Source organism: Aricia agestis, chromosome 1 (genome assembly GCF_905147365.1).
Source record: "Aricia agestis chromosome 1, ilAriAges1.1, whole genome shotgun sequence".
In the NCBI taxonomy this organism is placed as follows: Eukaryota; Metazoa; Arthropoda; class Insecta; order Lepidoptera; family Lycaenidae; genus Aricia; species Aricia agestis.
In genome coordinates, this window is record NC_056406.1 from 13,479,572 (window position 1) to 13,499,889 (window position 20,318).

Below are 20,318 nucleotides of genomic sequence, written 5' to 3' on the forward strand. Positions count from 1 at the left end.
ACAGTTCATTTGACATTTTGATAAGGTTAAAGTTATAGTTAAAGTAAGTTGGTGCAACCCACCCTAAGTATATATAAACAACTTTGTTCTTGGCGTTGCCATGACATCACATGTTTTGGACATGCGCAATAAAAGGTGTTGCGGCGCATGCGCTAAAAATTACGCCGACGAACACGAGCCAAGTTTCCATAGAGCTGTCGTTTTGTAGATTCACGTTTGAAAAACGTCATTTGTGTCAATGTGTCATGTTACGTTATTTATGTCAATGTGTCATGTTGCATTGTTGCCGCGTAGTATCGCGTACTGCGGTCTCACCTTAAAGCTTAGGCCAAACCTACGCGAACAGGCGTCTGCGAAGCGGAGCGTCAAGTCAACCTTCACACAGCTGCAGTTACAGAAGTTTAGTGCTTGTCGATTCGTGTGCTTTGCATATTTAATTTTATATATTTTAATTTATACATATTATAAGTTTCGTTTGATCAAGATTTATTTTTCACTCTCACAACAAAATATTTAATCATTTGCTTCAAGCTCCGCCCTTATTTAAACATTCAATCAATTTAGACATTATTTACATATTCACTTGCGCTTCTTTTAGACGGTTTATCGTATTCTCGAGCTAACAATTAGCTCAATGTTTTACATAATATTATGTATCTAGCTTGGACAGAAACAATTATTCTACTACATATACACTTCTACGCAGGACGACAATAAATACAATTCAATATGAACAGATATTTACACACAAACATAATATTTGGCACTACTCCCCTTGTATCCTAAAACGAGCATTACTGGCTTTATTACATTTATACAATAATTTACTATAATACAATTATCATCTAAGTATTTAATCTAAAATCACATTTCTCTTAAGATTTACAAGCAAGTACAGTCCTATTCGATGTGCGCGCATTTGAATAACCCTGAAGTAAATAATGACAATTCGCATTATTGATTTTAAATTTATATTATGTCCTCTGCCGGGCCATACATAAAATTTCATCAAAATCGGTTACAGGCAGATAGACGCACTATTGCATTTATAACACTGGATCGCATGAATCGAAGGTGCGGGCAAAGTCTAGATTATAATCAGTATGAATAGACTCGAAGTATACCTGCAACATAACACTTTTACCCAGCCATGTACACTTTTGACTTCACAACAAAAGTGTGAGAAACAGTGACATTACTCCAAGGGGTGTCCGTGTATAGTGACGGGACAGTCGATCCACTGCACCTGCGAGTAGTCGACGAGCGCGGGCTACGTGTCGTCGGGTTCCATCTTGGTGGAGCGCACCATGACCAGCTTGTCGTCGTCGCCCGGCATCGCCCCTATCGTCAGCATCATCTTCTCGTCGTCGGGCTCCATCTTGGTGGAGCGCACCACGACCACCTTGTCCTCGTCGCCCTGCATCGTCTCTATCGTCAGCATCATCTTCTCGTCGCCGCTGTCCGACGCCGAGTCGGAGTACATCTGAGTCGATGTTGCCACTTCCTGGGAATATAATTGTCGCTTTTAGTTGTGTAGAGCTAGCGTTCACTTGACGATAAGTTCTCGAAGGATTCGGAGTTGCTATGAGAATGAAAGTCCTGGCAGTCTTAAGTAACTCTAAACCATAAAGTTCTCTAAACGGACTGCAGCTGTTAGCTAATCTAAAATAGTATTTATTATCGCACAAGTAAAAAAGAAAAATGTCATAAAGATCGTTCTGCGAAGATAGAAAGAAGGAAATTCACGTCATATTATAGTGATCGATTGTAAGTCTATATGATAGGGCAAACAGTGAGAGAGGCGGGTGCGAACGTTATTAGTAGATATTATATTAAGTTATTGGAACATTTTGCAGACATACGCCCCTTTCAGTTCTGCCGAACGATCTTAAAGTTTTGTGCGATCCGAAGCACTAGTCCAATAGGCTAATTTTCAGGTGTTTTACAACCGAACTTTTGATGGCCATACCGTGATTCTATTCTTGGTGTGTATCCGCACGTGCTTGGCCAAGTGGTCGGAGCGCATGAACCGTTTGCTGCACTCAGGACACTCGAACCGTTTCTCGCCGGTGTGCGTTCGCCTGTGCCGCTGCAGCTCGTCCGACCGGGTGAATCTGAAATAGGTGTCACACTCATGAATTTATATAAATACTGGAAATAGTTAATAACGTAGTATAATTATTGGGATAGGACAACATTTCTTTCACTAGAACACGAAAATATTGCTATCTGAGCCTATTTATAGAGCTGTAAAAGTGATTGCGCTAAATTCATTGTCGTGGGAAAGAGTCAGTTAGGGGCTAGGGTCAACCCACACGTGCCACAACCACACCACGTCGCAACGACAAAATGCCGTCAAGCAGTAATTACGTGTGAATGGTGTCGCTGCAGCGTTTTGTAGTTTCGTTGTGGTACCGACAAAATGTCGACGTGGTTGCGTTGTCGCCAGTAGTCGCCATGTGGTTACGTACGAAAGTCAATGAAACGGAGGGGGGGAAGAGCGCGGGCGGTGTGCGCGCACTGTCATTGCATCGACGCACGTTGTGGTTGCGATGTGGTCGGCCACTAGTTCGCTAGTGGTTGCGATGTGGTCGGTATCACACAAATGGTCGACAACGACTCCAAAATGTGGTACGTGTCTGAATAGTCCAGTTCATACGCCTACGCCATACGCCCGACGATGTGGTGTTGTTGTTGTTGTGGAACGTGTGGGTTGGCCCCATAAAGTTAATATACCTAGCGGAATAGAGAAACGAAGGCCTGAGCAAGAGAGATGTCACTATCAGTAACACTGCGTGGTAAAAAGAGACGTGTGATACATGACAGCAGCACTCTTTTTTTGACGTCCAGTCGGCACGTGCCGCTCGTTGACAATTTAATCTCATAGAATTCATGTTCAATCATGCTTGTGTAAGTGTATACGTACACATAATATTTTTACACACAGATGAAACCAATTTCAGTTTCGTTTGACAGCTCGATATTGTTGCTCTATTCCGCTAGGTATATTAATTATTATCTTTATGGTTGGCCCTTAACGTTAGGGTTTCTTCAAAATTTATCTTTATATTCGATGACTTCTTTATGAAGATTACACAAATTACTAAATTAACTTTGTTTAGGAAATAGTCACTATAGTTTGTGCGTTTTAAGATGATATGGGTGACAGTTTTCATATTTCTTGCTACGGGTTTTTTTTACAAGAAAACAAAAAAAAAAAACAAAATGTAATAAATTATATTCCATCTACAAAAACAAATGTTTTCTATAATTGTAAATGAATAAAAATGAAAAGCTGCTAAATGCTAACTTATTAATATAAAATTTGTGAAATAGGAGTATAAAATTATTGTTACGAAAACATTTGAAAAATGTTAGTTGCATGAAACGGAACTTATGTCAATAGAGATTGACTCTGTTGAATCGAAATCAAATCGATAAAAAAGGGCGGCCATCTTAAATCGCCGGCACCACTGAAATGTCAGTACGAAATCGATAATTTCGATTGCAATTCCTTTACGAAGTGATTCGATATTTTTAAATTATCGATTAATTTTTGTTAGGTAACTTACCTACTATTGTCAATTATAATCTGTCACGCATATCATCATAAAACGCACAAACTATAATTCCTAAACAAAGTTAATTAAGTACATTTTATGATATTAAAAAAAGCCATCCTACCTCTTCCCACAGAAGAGCCAGTTGCAAAGGAACGGTCTCTCGCCGGAATGCCACCGCAGATGTGCTCTGAGATGCGACGTCTTGCCGTACACTTTGTTACAGCCGGGGATGTGACACAGGTGCTGCTTCTTGCGGTCGACCAGACGACTGCAACAGTACACAAATTAAATTATTAACAGTAGATTACATTTTAAGGTCTGCGTTTGATAGAGCGGGAGCATAAAAGAGAAGTAACGTTGCATTGTTACAAACGCTAACGTGCCTTGTGTCTCTGTGGATATATTTTGTTTTAAACATTTTATACAGACACAACGTATTGTTATTCAAACTTAAGTAGTACTAAACACGTTAACCTAAACCTCAATAATAACTGATTAATTACTAACATTGAGTATAAAGACAGCGGCATTAAATTGATTAGAATATTGCTCATGATGCATAATTATTGAAACCACGCTAAGCCGTTTAATCACGGCTTAGCAATTAATGCTTGAGTGCAAATACGTCCTTTTATCTAAAATGATTGTATGTACTATCCTACGTTCTTTGGTCGCATTACGTCAAACCCAGCCGTCAGAATCACGACATATTATATTGTATTGACATAAGGGTCAATTCAATCCGCAACGCGACGCGTAGATGCATTTCTAAAGTACTGAATTGAAAGATTTTTATTGCGTGAGACGTCTTGTAAATCTGTCAAACTCAAATCCATACAAATTTAAAAATGCATCTACGCGTTGCGTTGCGGTCTAATTTGACCCTTACCCGACCAAACGACGTAGATCCGTCAACTGCCTATAAAGCAATTTATTCAACGGTACTCACTTCTCGCCCTGATCGCAGTTGGGGCAGGTGCAGGCGACGCGCTTCATGAGGCGCTTGCCGCCGCTGGGGCTGGAGGGGCGGGTCTTGATGTTCTCGCACTCCGGCGTGCTGGGCCCCGTCGTCACCGTCACCACCTGCCACTTGCCCGGCTCGTTGGGGTCCTGCTGGATCTGCTGACCGGGGTATGGCGTCTCTGAAAATGCGGACTATGTTAGTTAATGTAACTACAGTTTTTTTTTAAGATATTACTGTAAAAGTTGGTAATGGCTCGACTTCATAAACATAGACTGCCCAAAGTTAATGTCATGGTCGTACTACATTGATAAATAATGTAATGTCTTAATTTATATGCCATATTGTTTAGAATCGTAGTCCTCTCTAATGGCTGCCATACACGCTACGGTCTACCGTAGACCGGAATGTGCTTGGGAATAACCTGGGCAGTTTTTTGGATCTGGGCAGGCGACCGGCGCAAAATGGAAAATCAATTCTTTCGGCTGACACCTGCGTAGGCATACCTGCACAGGTGACCTCTCCGTTAGACCGTAGCATGTATGGCTTACATAAGTAAATTGAATCTGTTTTATAACATAAATCACTCCGTTGCCACTTGCCAACAACAACTTTGTTGAAGATTTGGAAGCTTTTAACAGCAACACAGCGTACTATATTATACGAATACGTCCTATGGGCAGGAGGAATCGTTTACTTTCAATACCATCACCATCGCCTTGACGTTCCTTACTTTTCTCTCCTTACCTATGACGGGCTGCGGCTGCGGCTGCTGCGTCTGCGTCTGCGGTATCTGGGTGAGCTGAACCGCGCCCTGCAGACCCATCGCCGGCACTAGCTGCACCGTGCTCCCGATACCGCCCACGCCCAGGGTTGGCACCTGAATAATGCCAAAGTACGTTACACGTGGAGTTGGTTGGAGCCACAAATACGATACAACGATGAACATGTTCTAGTGTACACGATACAAAGCTTATTATCGAACTTATAAATAACTAGCTGTCCCGGCAAAGTTGTTTTGCCATAAAATGATTTTCCCTGTTTTCCTGCTTTTCTCTTGAAGTTTTTTCGGATTTTTTTTTCTATAACCTCACGGAGCCCGAGACATTTCCAACGAATGCAAAACCGTGGAAATCGGTTCGTGCGTTCTGGAGTTATAGCGTCAGGAAGGAAAACCCGACTTATTTTTATATATTAGATTAATTAAACGAATCTCAGAATGTTAGACGTGGAGTTGGTTGGAGCCACAAATATGATACGACAATGAAGATGATTGTACACGACACAAAGCTTACAATCGAACTTATAAAGAATTAATTAAATTTAACGATTCTTAGGACCTGTTTCACCACTACCTAATAAGTGACGAATAGGCTATTCACCAATGAACTTGACAGATCAAGTATGGAGAATCTGTCAAAAAAGTTGTGAGTAGCTTATTCGGCACTTTATCAGAAAGTTGTGAAACAGGCCCTAATGCTAGACGTGGAGTTGGTTGGAGCCAAAATACGATACAACGATGAACATGTTCTAGTGTACACGACACAAAGCTTACTATCGAACTTATAAAGAATTAATTAAATGATTCTTAGAATGTTAGACGTGGAGTTGGTTGGAGCCACTAATACAATACAACGATGAAGATGTTCGAGTGTAGACACGACACAAAAATTACCATCGAACTTATAGAGTTAATTAAATTAAACGATTCTTGTGTCACAGAATTCAATGCTACGCTGGACTGTTTTGATAACATTTTGTGTGCTAACGAGTATATCTGAGTATCGGCTGACATCTATTTTTATACCCGAAATAATTTATACTTACGAAAGTAAGTATCTAACTACTATAGTCAGGGCAATTTAACGTGGCACCAGCGGTCATTGACCTTTCTAGTCTAGGAGCTATGTGAAAAATACACGTAGTGCATTCTGCTAACTTAAGAATAAAATTGCATTCTTGTTTCTTTACAACATACTATTATACATATAACATACTATTATATTTTCATCGGAAAACGTCTTGGTTACCTCTTCGTATGATAACTTCTAACTGTTTATGAGTTTGAAGTGATATAATGCATACTGTGTTCACATCGTGTATGCAAAATACGATATCGCCCTTAGACCAGAAACGTCTGTCAATTCATTGTTAATCGCGGTTTGTATAGGACATAACAATTTTGACAGGGAGTCAATGACCGCTACAGACAGAATTCCACGATTTGAGTATAGCATAATTTATCTTATACTGACACACTATTTCTACGAATGTTGTAGTAGTGTGGGGGTCTAAAAGATACCTGTACAGGATTAACGACCGTCACATTGTTCGCGGCCGGTATGACGGTGACCTGCTGCCCGGCGGGCGTGTTCGTGATTATCGTCTGGGACGGTTGCTGTGGGATACTAGAGTCGCCCTGTACTCCCTGCACGCCCTGCACCGCCTTGTCCGAGCAGCGTGAAGTGTTAGTAAGAGTTAGACAAATGCGTTATTGAGTAACATCTTTCCTTTCGCTCTTTTGTATTGAAATGGAATTATAGCACTTTCAACGAGCGACTTTTCTCATATACGGCCAACTAAAGTGAAGTTTGCGGTATTTGAGAGGACAGATGTTACACCTTATCTACGACTCTAATGTTAATTGAAAACGAGGCTCGTTCATAATAATATGACTTATGATCGTTTACCTGTAGCGTGATTGTGGCGGGCGTTTGGGCGCCACTGACTGAAGCTTGTGATGTCCCACTCTACAAATTAAATGAGTTACTTTAACCACTCCCTTATTCTGCGTCTCCATAATGTTTGAATCAGGTTGTTCCCTATACTTTGGCCTATGGCCAAATCATGACTGAATTTTGGCATGGCTCCGCAAAAAACAAGAGGAAAAGTATATTAGCTTAATACTCACTTGAACGTTTCCCAAAGAAGCAATTTGTATTTGTTGAATTTGACCGGACGGCGTCAGAACGTTGGCGACTTGAGGCTGGGCTTGCATCTTAAAATGAAATCCAGAATGTAAGTAAAGAGGGAAATTTTAACAGATATATTAAAGGCGCCAAAGGGAAGGACATAGTTAAAGTTAGGCCCAATAAGGCCTTAGTAACAAAAAGATGTTTAAATTCTGATATGTTACTAAAGTGCCTTGGGGTTGTGGGTGTTTCTATTGGTATGGAGATATTTGTATGTCACCTCTCGTCTGCTACGTACCTGCTGCAGCTGCGGCATGACCTGCAGGTGCGGCGCGTGCACGGGCAGGTGCACGGTCTGGTACACGGTGTGGCCGTTGGCCATGCTCACGGGCACCTGCACCGGCACCATGCCCATGCCGCCCATGCCACCGACCCCGCCCACGCCCCCGCGCACCGCCACGCCACCGCCCGCTGGTGATAGTAATAGTGGTTATATAATATATAACCTCCAACCCCCCTACTAATAAAAATATTTACACAACGAATAACTTTATATAAGGTCTGAGTTATCTTCGATCTTTGTCGGGCACATGACGCTTCCGATGTGCCGCACATCAGAAGCGTCACATATGACAAACGAAGACATAAGACCTAAGATCTTGAATAGTTTTATACGCTGGTTAATCTTTATCAGTAAGGGGGCCAGAATATAACTTAAGGGTGCGTAATTTCGCAACCTATAAGTTATCAATCCAAATCCAAAAATCAAAGTACCATCGAAGAAATTGATTCATAGGCAGTCGACAGACCTACGTCATTCGGTCGGATTATGTCAATGGCCTAAGCAATAGAGATGTCACTATCAGTATCACTACGTGGTAAAAAGAGACGTGTGATACATGACAACAGCACTCTTTTTTTGACGTCCAGTCGGCACGTGCCGCACGTTGACAATTTAATCTCATAGAATTCATGTTCAATTATGCTTGTGTAAGTGTATACGTACACATATTTTTCACACAGATGAAAACCAATTTTGGTTTCGTTTGACAGCTCGAGATTGTTGCTCTATTCCGCTAGGTATATTAACTTTATAGACATAACACGACCAAATTGCCTATGGATCAACTTCAGTGATGCGCGCGCGAGCTCAGAGGAATGGTGCAGAGGAAGTGTAAAATATTTTTCGATAATAGCGCATAACCGCGCATCTCGCTCAGCACCTCAAAGCTCGCGCGCGAACTATACGTAATCGGATGATATTCTTGGCTATTAATTAATTGTTTATGTCAGCCACACAGTCGGTCAATTCGTGCATCATGCTTTTTTATGCATGATATTAGGTATAAATAACAATTATTACATGTGCAATTTCTAAACAAATCAACGTGTGTGGCTGCCAAAAACTGAAAAACCGTTTAAACGTTATGTTCGTATTAACACATCAAATTATTATTTACAGACACCAATACAAGCTTAGAATGAAGTAAAATGCACACGATGATTATATACAACTGTGATTGAAATAAAAGTAAAGCAAAGAAAGTGAAAGATGAAAAGCTGGGGCAGCTGTGCGACACTCGATTTATATATAGGGAATTCGTCTGTCCGCACGCCGTAAGGGCAAAGTAACCATGACCAACCTTGTGCTTGCGGGCTCGCGGGCTTGGCGTCCTTGACCCCGCTCTTGTTATCCCCCCCGCTCAGTTGCACAGTGTTGCCAACGCTCGCGACGGGCATTTGCACACTCGTGGGGATGGAAATCGCCTGACTCGTCGGTATTTGCAATCCGTTGGGGAGCGTTATGTTGGTGCCCGGTATGGTAATCATCTGGTTGCCGGTCAAAGCGCTCAGCGGGATGGTAAGGTTAGTACCGGGGATGGACACTGTCGCCTGTTGCTCTGTTAGGTGGTGACAAGCGGGGAGCGGAAAACACAGATTAGTATGAGAACAGAACCAGTTAGAAGCCAAGTGGGCATGCGATTGATGAAGCCTAATGATCAGATTTTTTAATAATTTATTAAACGTACATAATTTTTAAGGAGAATTATTGCAAACTTTGGATTTGTCTGATGCCAATAAAATGCTAACATTTTACAGCTAAGTTATATTTCAGAAATATTTACTAACTTTACTTTTTTTTGAGACTATTTATTACTTTTTTTGTTTTCTTTTAAAAAAAATTTGAATTAATAAATAAAAAGAAGAGAAAAAGCAAATGTAAGTAAAGCGCGATTGTGATGAAGTATGATGCTAGCAACACTGACTCACCGGTGGGCAGATGCATGACGTTCTGCAGGAAGCCAGCTGGCAACACCGGCGTCCTGACTAGCTGACCGTTCACTAAACTCACTTGCCCCAGCCCGGAGAAATTCTAGAATCGTTTAAAATGTTCCAAATTTAAACACTCTTCCATTGCCCGTAATTCACCACCACCACCACCACAAAAACTCTTGTAAAAAAACCTCAAAGGCTTTGAGGTTTTTTTACAAGAGTTTTTTCACTCGTGCGTTTGATAAGCTTACGACAAACAGTTAACCAATGAACAACGCTATTGAAAAGATAAAATCCTGACAAAAAACCTTGAAATCTGAGCATAATGTGTTTATAATTTTTTAACGCCTATAACCAACCTAACGGTTATTATATTTCAAATTCAATGAAGCCGTACGACTGGAAAGGACGTCTTGTCTGGAGGTAATTGCGCATTCAGAGCACGTCAAGAACATAATATGGTGACGCAAAGGTCAGACTGCATACCATTTTTGCTGATTAGGATATGACTGTATTTTTATACATATTGAAAGAGATTTACATAAAACTAGATGACGCCCGCAACTCCGTTGCGCCAAAATTCGTTTATCGCGCGGGAATCGTACATTTTTCCGGGATCAAAAGTATCCAATGTAAAGGACATTGGATACTTTTGATCCCGGAAAATCCCGGGACTCAAAGTATATCCATACCAAATTTCAGCAGGTTCAGCGGTTTGGGCTTGAAGAGGAAACAGACTGACAGACAGACAGACCACACTTTCGCATTTATAGTAGGTATTAGTATGGATTAGCATTAGACATTTTTGGCACAGGCTCCCGGGCTACAGGGCCAAGTGTGTGATGGAAATCATCGAAATTTGATGCAGTACAAAACAATAACGTCCATACATTCGAATGCTCAAATAGGTATAGCTTAAGTTACTGTCATAAACACGTAGATAGGACAACAAACGCATGACCGACCCTAGTATGAAAACCAACTAAAATTACTAAAGTTTCATGAAATGCACATAATAATTATTATAGGTGTGCGGTGTTGCATGTTTTAGGTTAGTTACTATTAAAATAATGATTATTTAGACTGTGGGTATCCTCCCAAAAGTTGTTTTACTAGAGTTCCGTACCCGAAGGGTAAAAACGGGACCCTATTACTGAGACTTCGATGTCTGTCTGTCTGACTTCAGGCTGTATCTCAAGAACGGTGATAGCTAAAGCGTTGAAATTTTCAGATATAATTTCTGTTGCCGCTATAACAATAAATTTAGGGTACGCCACTATTCGCAGTGTTGAAAAGAAATTACCTGCGCGTGCTGTGCCGGTATGAAGAGGGCGTCCTGTCCGTCGACGGTGACCGCCTGCATGGGCGCCACGCCGCCGACCCCGCCCACGCCGCCCACCAGGCAACCGCCGTACACGCCGCCCGCCTGTTGCTGAAATTAAAGTTTTATGACGTCACGGTTATCGTATTATGTAAAACAGTAAGCCTACTACGAAATCGTTTTGAGACTCAAACAATTGGACGAGAATGCTTATACGTGGGAGAGCCATGCTTCGGCACGAATGGGCCGGCTCGACCGGAGAAATACCACGTTCTCACAGAAAACCGGCGTGAAACAGCGCTTGCGCTGTGTTTCGCCGAGTGAGTAAGTTTACCGGAGGCCCAATCCCCTACCCTATTCTCTTCCCTACCCTCCCCTATTCCCTTCCCTTCCCTACCCTCCCTATTCCCTCTTAAAAGGCCGGCAACGCACTTGCAGCTCTTCTGATGCTGCGAGTGTCCATGGGCAACGGAAGTTGCTTTCCATCAGGTGACCCGTTTGCTCGTTTGCCCCCTTATTACATTAAAAAAAAAATGCCGAGTCCTGCTTTAACAACGTCATATCACGTTTGTTAGAGTAGGATGCGACATTCTCGTTCGATTGTTTGAGTCTCAAAACCGTTTCGTGGTATGGGCCCTGGCCATAGACGGACCGCAAGTTGCAGTCGAGACCGACTGCTCTAGAACCGTCGCGTTGAAGTCGTACGCGACTGCAACATAATCGCATCATGCAGTCGACCTTACATAACCTTTGTTCGACCGCACGGCGAAACTCGACCGCAGAGCGACTGCTCCGACCGCTCAAGAACTGCTCGAGTAGTCCGTGTATTGCGGATATGAATTTAGTATGGAAGCTGCAGATCGCCGTGCGGCAACCGCATCTTGCAGTTGTTGACTTCAAGATGCGGTCGATCTATGGCTGGCCTAAGATGCAACGTTAAGAAGGAAAACTTTATTCATTTTTTATTAAGAAGGCAAACTTTATTCATTCATTATTTCTTTATTTTATTTTTAGCTTCATGGTTTTCATTGCAAAAGTGCAAGTTTATGAAATCATTTCGCATTTACTAGAGGAAACCCTTATTCATTGTATTGTATACTTAGATACAATGTCAACAAACTATAATATAATATGTATTTTAACACGACGGAAGTAACCACGTCTGCAGACGTACTTCGATTGGCGCTGCTAGGCTTGAATATTATATCTGTATACACGTATGTGTGCATGCTATTAAGCGTGTCCTGCGCACAGAGCAAGCGGCCTCGCGAGGAATTCGCCGCGCGAAGCAGCTCGCCGCCCGCCCGAGGAAAGGGCGCGTGGCTCAGGCGAGGCACGTCCACACTGACCGAGCTGCTTCGCACGGCGAATCCCCCCGAGGCTACTCGATCTGTGTGGACACTCCTATTCGATAAGCCTCTAATATATTATACCTGTAGTAACTGTGGGTGTATCTGCAGCAGCTGCGGTGGCGCGTTCTGGTAGCCCTCGCCGCCTACAACTCCGCCGCCAAGCAACGACTGGAGCTGCTGCATACTGATCACCTGAAAACAATCAATAAATGTGTATATCAAATCATCAAACTCGTTATTTACTCGTTTTATTTTTGGGTCGATAGAAAAGATGGGGTGAACAAGAATTGTTATCCTCTGCCTTTTTTTATCGTTTGGGTAATGCAATTACGCATCCCGGCGATCTGGGGATGGCTACCGAGGTATGTGGGACTCCCCAGGGCGGTGAAGGCCGCGCCCGGGCATACCCACTAAAACCCTACGAGTGTTCCTACTTTCCTCTTTAGGTAGGTACCGTTAGTCTGTAAGAAGCCTAACAGCATATTTTAAGCCACAGCGGATTAACTCAACATAATACTTTAGGATGTGTATGTGTTGTATGTGTTGTATGTCAGGAATTTTAGACATATGTCAGGAATGCGGCCGGAAAAGGGAAATGTCAGGAATTTTTGGCAAATATTTGAAATAATAAAATTTTGTACACTAAAAACCATCAAAACTTTAATTTTTAATCACAATAACAAAAAAGCTTAAGGCACAAGTACTTTGGAGTTTCATAAGCTGTAACTTACAAATAATCGTTATCTTTTTACGATATAAACATAAATCAACATTGACAAATTAAAAATTAAAAAAATCAACAAACAAATTGCTCGTGTCAGGAATTTTGGCCGAAAATCAGGACTTTTGAAATTTGTATCTGGTAACCCTATGTTTAGTGCTCTGACTTTTGAGCCTTAAATAATTTTGATATATATATTGCAGTGTAACAATTACCTGTGGTTGCTGCACTTGTATTCCATTGGGCACTGTGCTGGCGGCGTTCACGATGGCCGCGGAGAGCTCGTTGCCCTGAACATATTCACCGTGGTCAAGCACTTCTTTTTAATAAGAGATGATATTGACTAGGACGTATTAGACGAGAGATACGATAAGGTATAGTAATCATAGAGTGCACTCAGTACACTAATTTATTCTTGGGATGTTATGCACTTTATAGATTAGCTTGGCATTTAAATTCTACTACCCTAATAATGATTACTAAAATCTGAAGCTTAATTATATTTACAACTATAGCAATAATATGAAATTAAATACATCTACAAAAATTAATACACCTAGTAAAAGCAAGGTAGGAAACTTTCACTTAATTTATTAAGTAATGGTTTGATGAAAAGGCATTTTAACAGAAAGGAAGCTTAAAGTATAATCAATATAAATACTTAGCATCAAGCATTTTTCTTCTTCTTTAGGTAACTTAGCATAATATAGTAGACGAGCTTTTGCCCGCGGCTTCGCTCGCGTTAAGAATTATTATTATTTACAAACTTTCATCCCCTATTTGAACCCCTTGGGGTTGGAATTTATCAAAATCCTTTCTTAGCGGATGCCTACGTCATAACATCTACCTGTATGCCAAATTTCAGCCCGATCCGTCCAGTGATTTGGGCTGTGCGTTGATAGATCACTATGTCAATCAGTCAGTCACCTTTGAGTTTTATATATATAGATAGAAGATAGATAGATAGATATATTATGTATTATGAGTTAAGTATAAAGTTATTTATTTTGATTATACTCTAAGTGTAATTAGCGCATGCAGTACTTACGTAGTGATGGGCGATGGTAAGTGAGTTAGTGAGGTGAACAAACATTACATCTACCCTAAACCCTCGCCCCGCCCCCACTCACCGACAACCCTTGCGCCCTGAGCTGCTGGACAACCGCAGTGCTGATCACTCGCAACTGCGGCTGCTGATGTTGCATGTACTGCTGCTGTATAGCGGCTAGCGTCGCCGCCTCGCCTTGTTGTTGGACAAGCTGAGCTTGTTGAACCTGTTGCTGTTGCTGCTGCGCTTGCTGCTGCTGCTGTTGCTGCTGCTGTTGCTGTTGTTGCTGCTGTTGCTGCTGTTGCTGTTGCTGCTGTTGTTGTTGCTGCTGCTGCTGTTGCTGTTGCTGCTGTTGTTGTTGGGGGCCTGAAGATAAGAAACATTAACCTTAAGATTGACGTAAAGTTTGAAAGGTTTCTAAAAACCTTTAACATAGATACTGCTAATATCTTAGTTTTAGTATTAAAAAAACATATTAGATAGTCAATATCAATACACACAAAACCCAGTACTAATCAACGCTTTTATATAAAGGCAGGTATTAAATAATAAATCACACTGTAGCTAAAGAGCCCTAAATTAGAGAAATATTTCCCGATCCCTTATAAATTATTAGAAGTATTTATGTGTGCCACCTCTTTGTTTTCGTGTGGCATCAGTGACCTCGCTACAGCACGGGGGGTTCCTCCCTTGAAACCCCCTACAGACGACCTCGTTTAAAAAGTCGTTTCCGCCCAATTCAAAAATAGGATATTTATAAAATATTAAACTATCGATCAGATTACATTTCATAATGAAGGCTACCATAAAAAAATGAAATGAAAGTAATATCGTATACGAAAGAAGAGAGGGTCGATTAGATCCACCCTCCAATTTAGATACTTACCTATGTACTAACAAATTCTACAATTAGAATAACAGAAATTCTTAAAAGTTGCATTGTTTGTAATATATTCATAATTTAAATAAATTATCATTCTTAAATCTTTGACGGCGGAAATAGTTGAAAATATTTGTATGTGTAGAAAAGATAGATATATTATGTAGATTAGATTTAGACGTGATGTGAAGCGAACATAGATATTGTTATTATTAGATTTCACCGCAACCTAGTAATTTAATAAAATGACTACATGATGTTCATCCAACTGGTTAAATTTTAAACTCAATGAAAATGCTAGTTGTCATTTCATCCATTCCATTATTTATTACCCCGCCGTATCATAAACTGAGTAAGGTTTGCTATATTGGTCTAAATTCAGGGCCTTTACTTACAAAATAATAACCATAATATTAATGGTATGCATTTTTTTATTTTAAGCACTAAAGATTTTATTCTTCGTAAAGATCTTAAACGTCCTAAGATTGAATTTTACGTACCTATTTTATTACGAAAGTATCGGCATGACAGTATTCTATCAATGTGTCGCATTAATTTTTTCTGCTGAACTGTAGGGGTTGACTCCCCGTGGAGATCGTTAGGGGACAATATACAATAGTCGTTACCGACTCAAACGCTTCTGCCAATTTTTACTGTAGTTATCTTGAGAAAAATATTTTTAGGCCGACAGGTGATACTAATGTAAGTTAAAGTATGTAGGTACTTATATACATTTTTTTCGTATTCCTTTTTGTAATATATTCCTCAAGGTTAATTTTAAACAACTGAATACTGACGTAGGAAGAGGGATGATACCAGTCACCGATACCAGTACGTATAAGTGTGCCTGTCTGCCTGTATGGGTGTGTCTATCTATGGCAACATAACTAACGAGCGGATGAAGCGATTCCATTTATTTTTTTACGTGGATTTCTATAACCCGTAAAAGACTTTTGAAGATACTTACTAAAATGCTGCTGGTGCTCCTTAATGTCCTGCTGGTCGGGCCCCATGTTGGCGGGACCGAGGCGGCTACACGTAGCTGCTAACAACGCCAATGGGGACTGCGCACCACCAGGTTCTTGCTGAAAATATGTTATGGGTTACCAAAAGCATTTTAGGTATTTCGACTGTTATTGACGCGATTTTATAACTAAAAAGTTTATTTGCTATTCTGTATTACAATTTACAGACAGACCAGACAATGCTTAATATTATATGAGTGAGTGGGTGGATGGAAGACATTTTTTGTGAATGTTATGATGAATATTTTTTATACATTTTAATTCATGTCAGATTTCATGGTACATCCTGTAAACTTCAGAATTTTTACTCGATGTTAACTTAACATTATACTGCGGTATATCTCGTTGACAATACAGGAAGCCCTCGATAAAAGAGTTGAAGTCTCAAAGATTTATATACAGTCAATGACACAGATTCGATAAGCCGCACGGTAATGTCGGTCGGATGCGAAAAGGCGCGAATCCACGGGGGTCAGGCCTAGGGAGGGTGTCACTGGCAGGGCCCCGCCAGGCCCCCAGACCCCGGCCAGGCCCCGTTAGGCCCCCGCTATGCTCAGCCCCTTCCGGCTTTGTCAGGCGTCTGTTATACTCGGCTAGATACAATAATATGTACATGTGTGATTTGAAGCTTTATCATGTTTACGTTCGGTTTGAGCTTCCGTAGTCTCAGATCGCTGTATCATTTATGTTAGTGTTTCAACCGTACGATATTTATTTATGAGGAATTACGTACTAATAATAATAAATAATGATAAAATATCTATGGAAGCTTCACACCACGTCAATCTGGCCCCGTGCTAAGTACCTGAAGGACTTGTGTTACGGGTACCAGACAACTGAAATATACGTATTTAATACTTTTATACCATACATATATTTAAGATTTTTAGTATATGATACACATATTTAATACACGTCTCAATGACCCAGGAACTTTGAAAACTTTCTGTTCCGTCGGCGGGATTCGAACCCGCGACCCCCGGCTTGAGCTACGAACAGCCCACCAACTGAGCCACAGAGGTCGTCAAAAAGTAATATTTATTTAGTTCTTCTAGGACTATTTATTTAATTCTTCGAGTTTTAAATTTATGACTTATTAGCCAAAGGGGAAAATTAAGCGTTTTTTATTATTATTTTTTGTTATTTTAGTTTTTGAATAACTATAATATTTATTACTTATCACGAGCATAAAAACAGATCTACGTAGTAGTTACTTTTTCAATCATTAGCCCAACGATAACCTGATAATTCCATCTTCGTACTCTGAAGTAGACCCTTTATTGAAAATTACTAATTAGCCATCAGTCATAACGCTAAATTATAATTTCTGAGGAAAATCTTTCTAAAAAGAAAAAACAAGTTATAAAGAAAATTATTTTCACAAAAAAAGTATAATGACAATATTATACTATTTTATGTCTTTTGGAAAAATTATATTGTTTTCATAAAATCAATGTTCAACACCATAATCGTTTAATTATGCTTGATAGTAAGTTTGATAGTTTAGTACCCTAAACTATCAAAGTGAAGTGGGAAGTCAATTTTGCAGTCTGTGAACAATATTGGCAAAATTGCGTTATTTGTGAGTCGACACGCCTTTTCCTAACAAGTGCCGTGAACCGGGAGTCGTCGCTCTCAAGGTCGCCGCCGCCCTTTGATCCACCCACCTTGGGTCGCGTGACTGTTATTTTATGCTCTTAACTAGGTTATGTTGCGTTCGCCCGTTATTCCTCATCACAAAATCATATCGAACGTTACTTACGATAACCATTTATCATTTCTTATATTGCTACGATAACGTCCATGTTAAAAATATAACAAGCGGTAAAACCGGTTCAGCTCCGACCGCTCAGTCACGGCAGTTTAGACAAACGCATCGCATCGAATTTCGAACGTGAAGACTATTTTCGAAATCAAAATGAGGAGTGTGTCAATTTTTTGGCAAGGGAGTAGCTTCAGACGCGGTCGCAACCTCCCGCGTGTGGCCCGCCGCGCCGCCCGCCGCCTGCCGCCTGGCGGGCCCCACACGGCCGGGGCCGCGCTCGCCCCGCCCTCCCCCTGCACCGACACACGACACTGCCCGCTGGCGTCCAATCTGTTACACAATTTTGCACTGTTTTCTCCTCACCTAGCACTATTTACCTTAATAACCTTGTCCTCGGTAACGTATTCCACTTGCCCCTTCGTAGAGTCAGACGACATTCTCTGCTTTGCACTTAAAAACAAATAATTCCTTTTGTTCGGGCACAAACTGCACCATTATCACGACTGGCCGCCGATCCGCGGCGAACGAACTGGCAGCTAGCGGCGCACGAAGTTAGCCGAGGGCGCTCGTTAATGTTCGTAGATCCGCCTCCTATCGCTTTCGTATCGAAAAGTTTTTAAACACTTTCAAGAAAGTTCCTATTAACTAGAAGTCTTGAAACTTAACAGGGTACTTTTCAAACATATTTTACGTTTCCTATTTGAAATCAATCGATGTATAAGTTGGTAGTTAGCTGAATATTATCGAAAATACGAGGTGACGTCTGCATTTTCTGTCTCGCTCTAATACGAACGAGGTCTTGATTATTGGTAGGCAGCAGCTGCGCCTCTCTCCTCCTCCCCGTCGCGGGTGCGGCGCCGCCGCCCGATAATAATAATTGAAAGTAGGAAGGACGTAATAATGGGTGTATAACCTCGCGCCCGCGGCCTCCTTGGGCGGGCAAAAAATGCACACATGTCGAGAGTCGAGACGTTTGCCGCGCTCTCCGCGTCTTCAAAGCCGACGAGGACAATGATAAGGAACATTATGCGCCGGCTCTTTGTTAACGTGAATCCTTGTGCCATTTTAGATTACGACATCATCGCGACTCTGAGAACTGTTATCACTTTTTGTATCGGCTTTCATAACGTTGTTTGGTGTTTGCATTTTATAGGTCGTTGGATTTACACGTGTTTCGAGTACAATAATATGATTAAGTATTTTAATTAGATCACTGCTTTGGTCTATATTTTTAGATTTTGCTTCCTTAACATTGTAAACATGATTAACTTCAGGTAATTTCTTTGAATATGCTCTTTTAATTATTTTAAGGCTTTAAAATTAAGACCCATGCTATGAAGAAATCTCATCTGTTGTGTAATGTGTTGAATCTCTTAGTCTCGATCCACCTACATACAATTGGAAACCGACGTGGACTTATTTATAATCGGCTATCGGGTCTGGCTCGCGGCGAGAGTGAAAGTCGGACCACGTTTTGTCAAGCGTCAGCCTCGTTCGCCCCAAGCCCATTATGCACGAATGAGCAGCCGCCCCGAGAGAGCGTGTGTCTGCGGCTTAATTATCTTCACCTCGCTTGAAGCATAATAGATCCTATAAATATTAGTATTAGTGCTCAAAATGCTCTGACAAAGATTATGCTCTCGACAAATTTCCACGTAAAGAGTGCACCACACGAGCGTATCGGATAATAAATTCTACCGCATGGAGTTACAGATGAAATTCGTCTGACGAGAAATTGAATCATATTATGTTTTTATTTCGTGTTGACTCTATTATGGGTGTACCTCAGCGATCGGCACGCGGCGGCACAGTGACGTGATAGTGTTTACTAAACGCTAATGCTTAATTAGTCAAAGCACGGTAAACACTGGTGAAATCATCGGAGCCATTGTCCCTGGCAGCAGGTTTAGCCGCAAGCTCGTGAGATCGTACAGCGCAGAGTGCATTTACCTGACTGAAATAAAAAAATAACTGTAGAATTTTTAAAATGCCTTAAACTTAAAGAATGTAATATAGTTTTTACATGAACAATTAATAAAATATAAAATATTATATGTTAGTAGTTAGTATAGTATGCTGTCTTATTCATATTAACTACCAATGGAAGACATTAGAGGGGAAAATATTTTTTGGGAATATGTCTCAATTTCTAAATTACCAATACTTTAATAATAATCAAAACGATGTAAGCTGGCTAATATAAATAAAAAGTATTTATTTTACCTATGATAACGTTCCGTCCAAATCGCCGCTGCTCCAAGTCTGTGGGAGGGTGCTCATGACCATTTAGACACGCCCAAATTGGCTGCAGGATGAGATATCGCTGTCCAACATACACCACCCTAATTAAAATATTTTGTTAATAATAATCTATAGACAATTTTTATTTCTGATGGTATTCTAAATATCTCTAGAGGAGAGATATGGAAGATGGAATTTATATTCTATTCGCAGAAGACATTTCACAGAAAAAATATTTTTCGAATATCTATAAAA

The 20,318-nt window shown here is 40.8% G+C and overlaps 1 protein-coding gene across 5 annotated transcripts; it reads right to left on the reverse strand.

Annotated features, from left to right (window-relative positions):
* Nucleotides 1–378: 378 nt before the first annotated feature.
* Nucleotides 379–18,459, reverse strand: LOC121734260 (transcription factor Sp4-like). Of its 5 annotated transcripts, XM_042124752.1 has the most exons (17): nucleotides 18,200–18,459; nucleotides 16,000–16,117; nucleotides 14,235–14,518; nucleotides 13,320–13,394; nucleotides 12,465–12,575; nucleotides 11,014–11,142; nucleotides 9,708–9,810; nucleotides 9,080–9,337; nucleotides 7,735–7,907; nucleotides 7,436–7,522; nucleotides 7,215–7,274; nucleotides 6,827–6,970; nucleotides 5,272–5,404; nucleotides 4,513–4,705; nucleotides 3,685–3,831; nucleotides 1,970–2,114; nucleotides 379–1,504 (listed from the first exon to the last, which is right to left on the reverse strand). In XM_042124752.1, exons 1-17 carry the CDS (start codon nucleotides 18,257–18,259, stop codon nucleotides 1,271–1,273), a joined length of 2,454 nt encoding a protein of 817 aa, XP_041980686.1. In that variant the 5' UTR covers nucleotides 18,260–18,459; the 3' UTR covers nucleotides 379–1,270. The 5 variants fall into 5 exon arrangements, with proteins under 5 accessions (XP_041980686.1, XP_041980716.1, XP_041980694.1 ...); XM_042124782.1 differs by lacking the exon at nucleotides 9,080–9,337; XM_042124760.1 differs by lacking the exon at nucleotides 7,215–7,274.
* Between the last annotated feature and the right edge of the window lie 1,859 nt (nucleotides 18,460–20,318).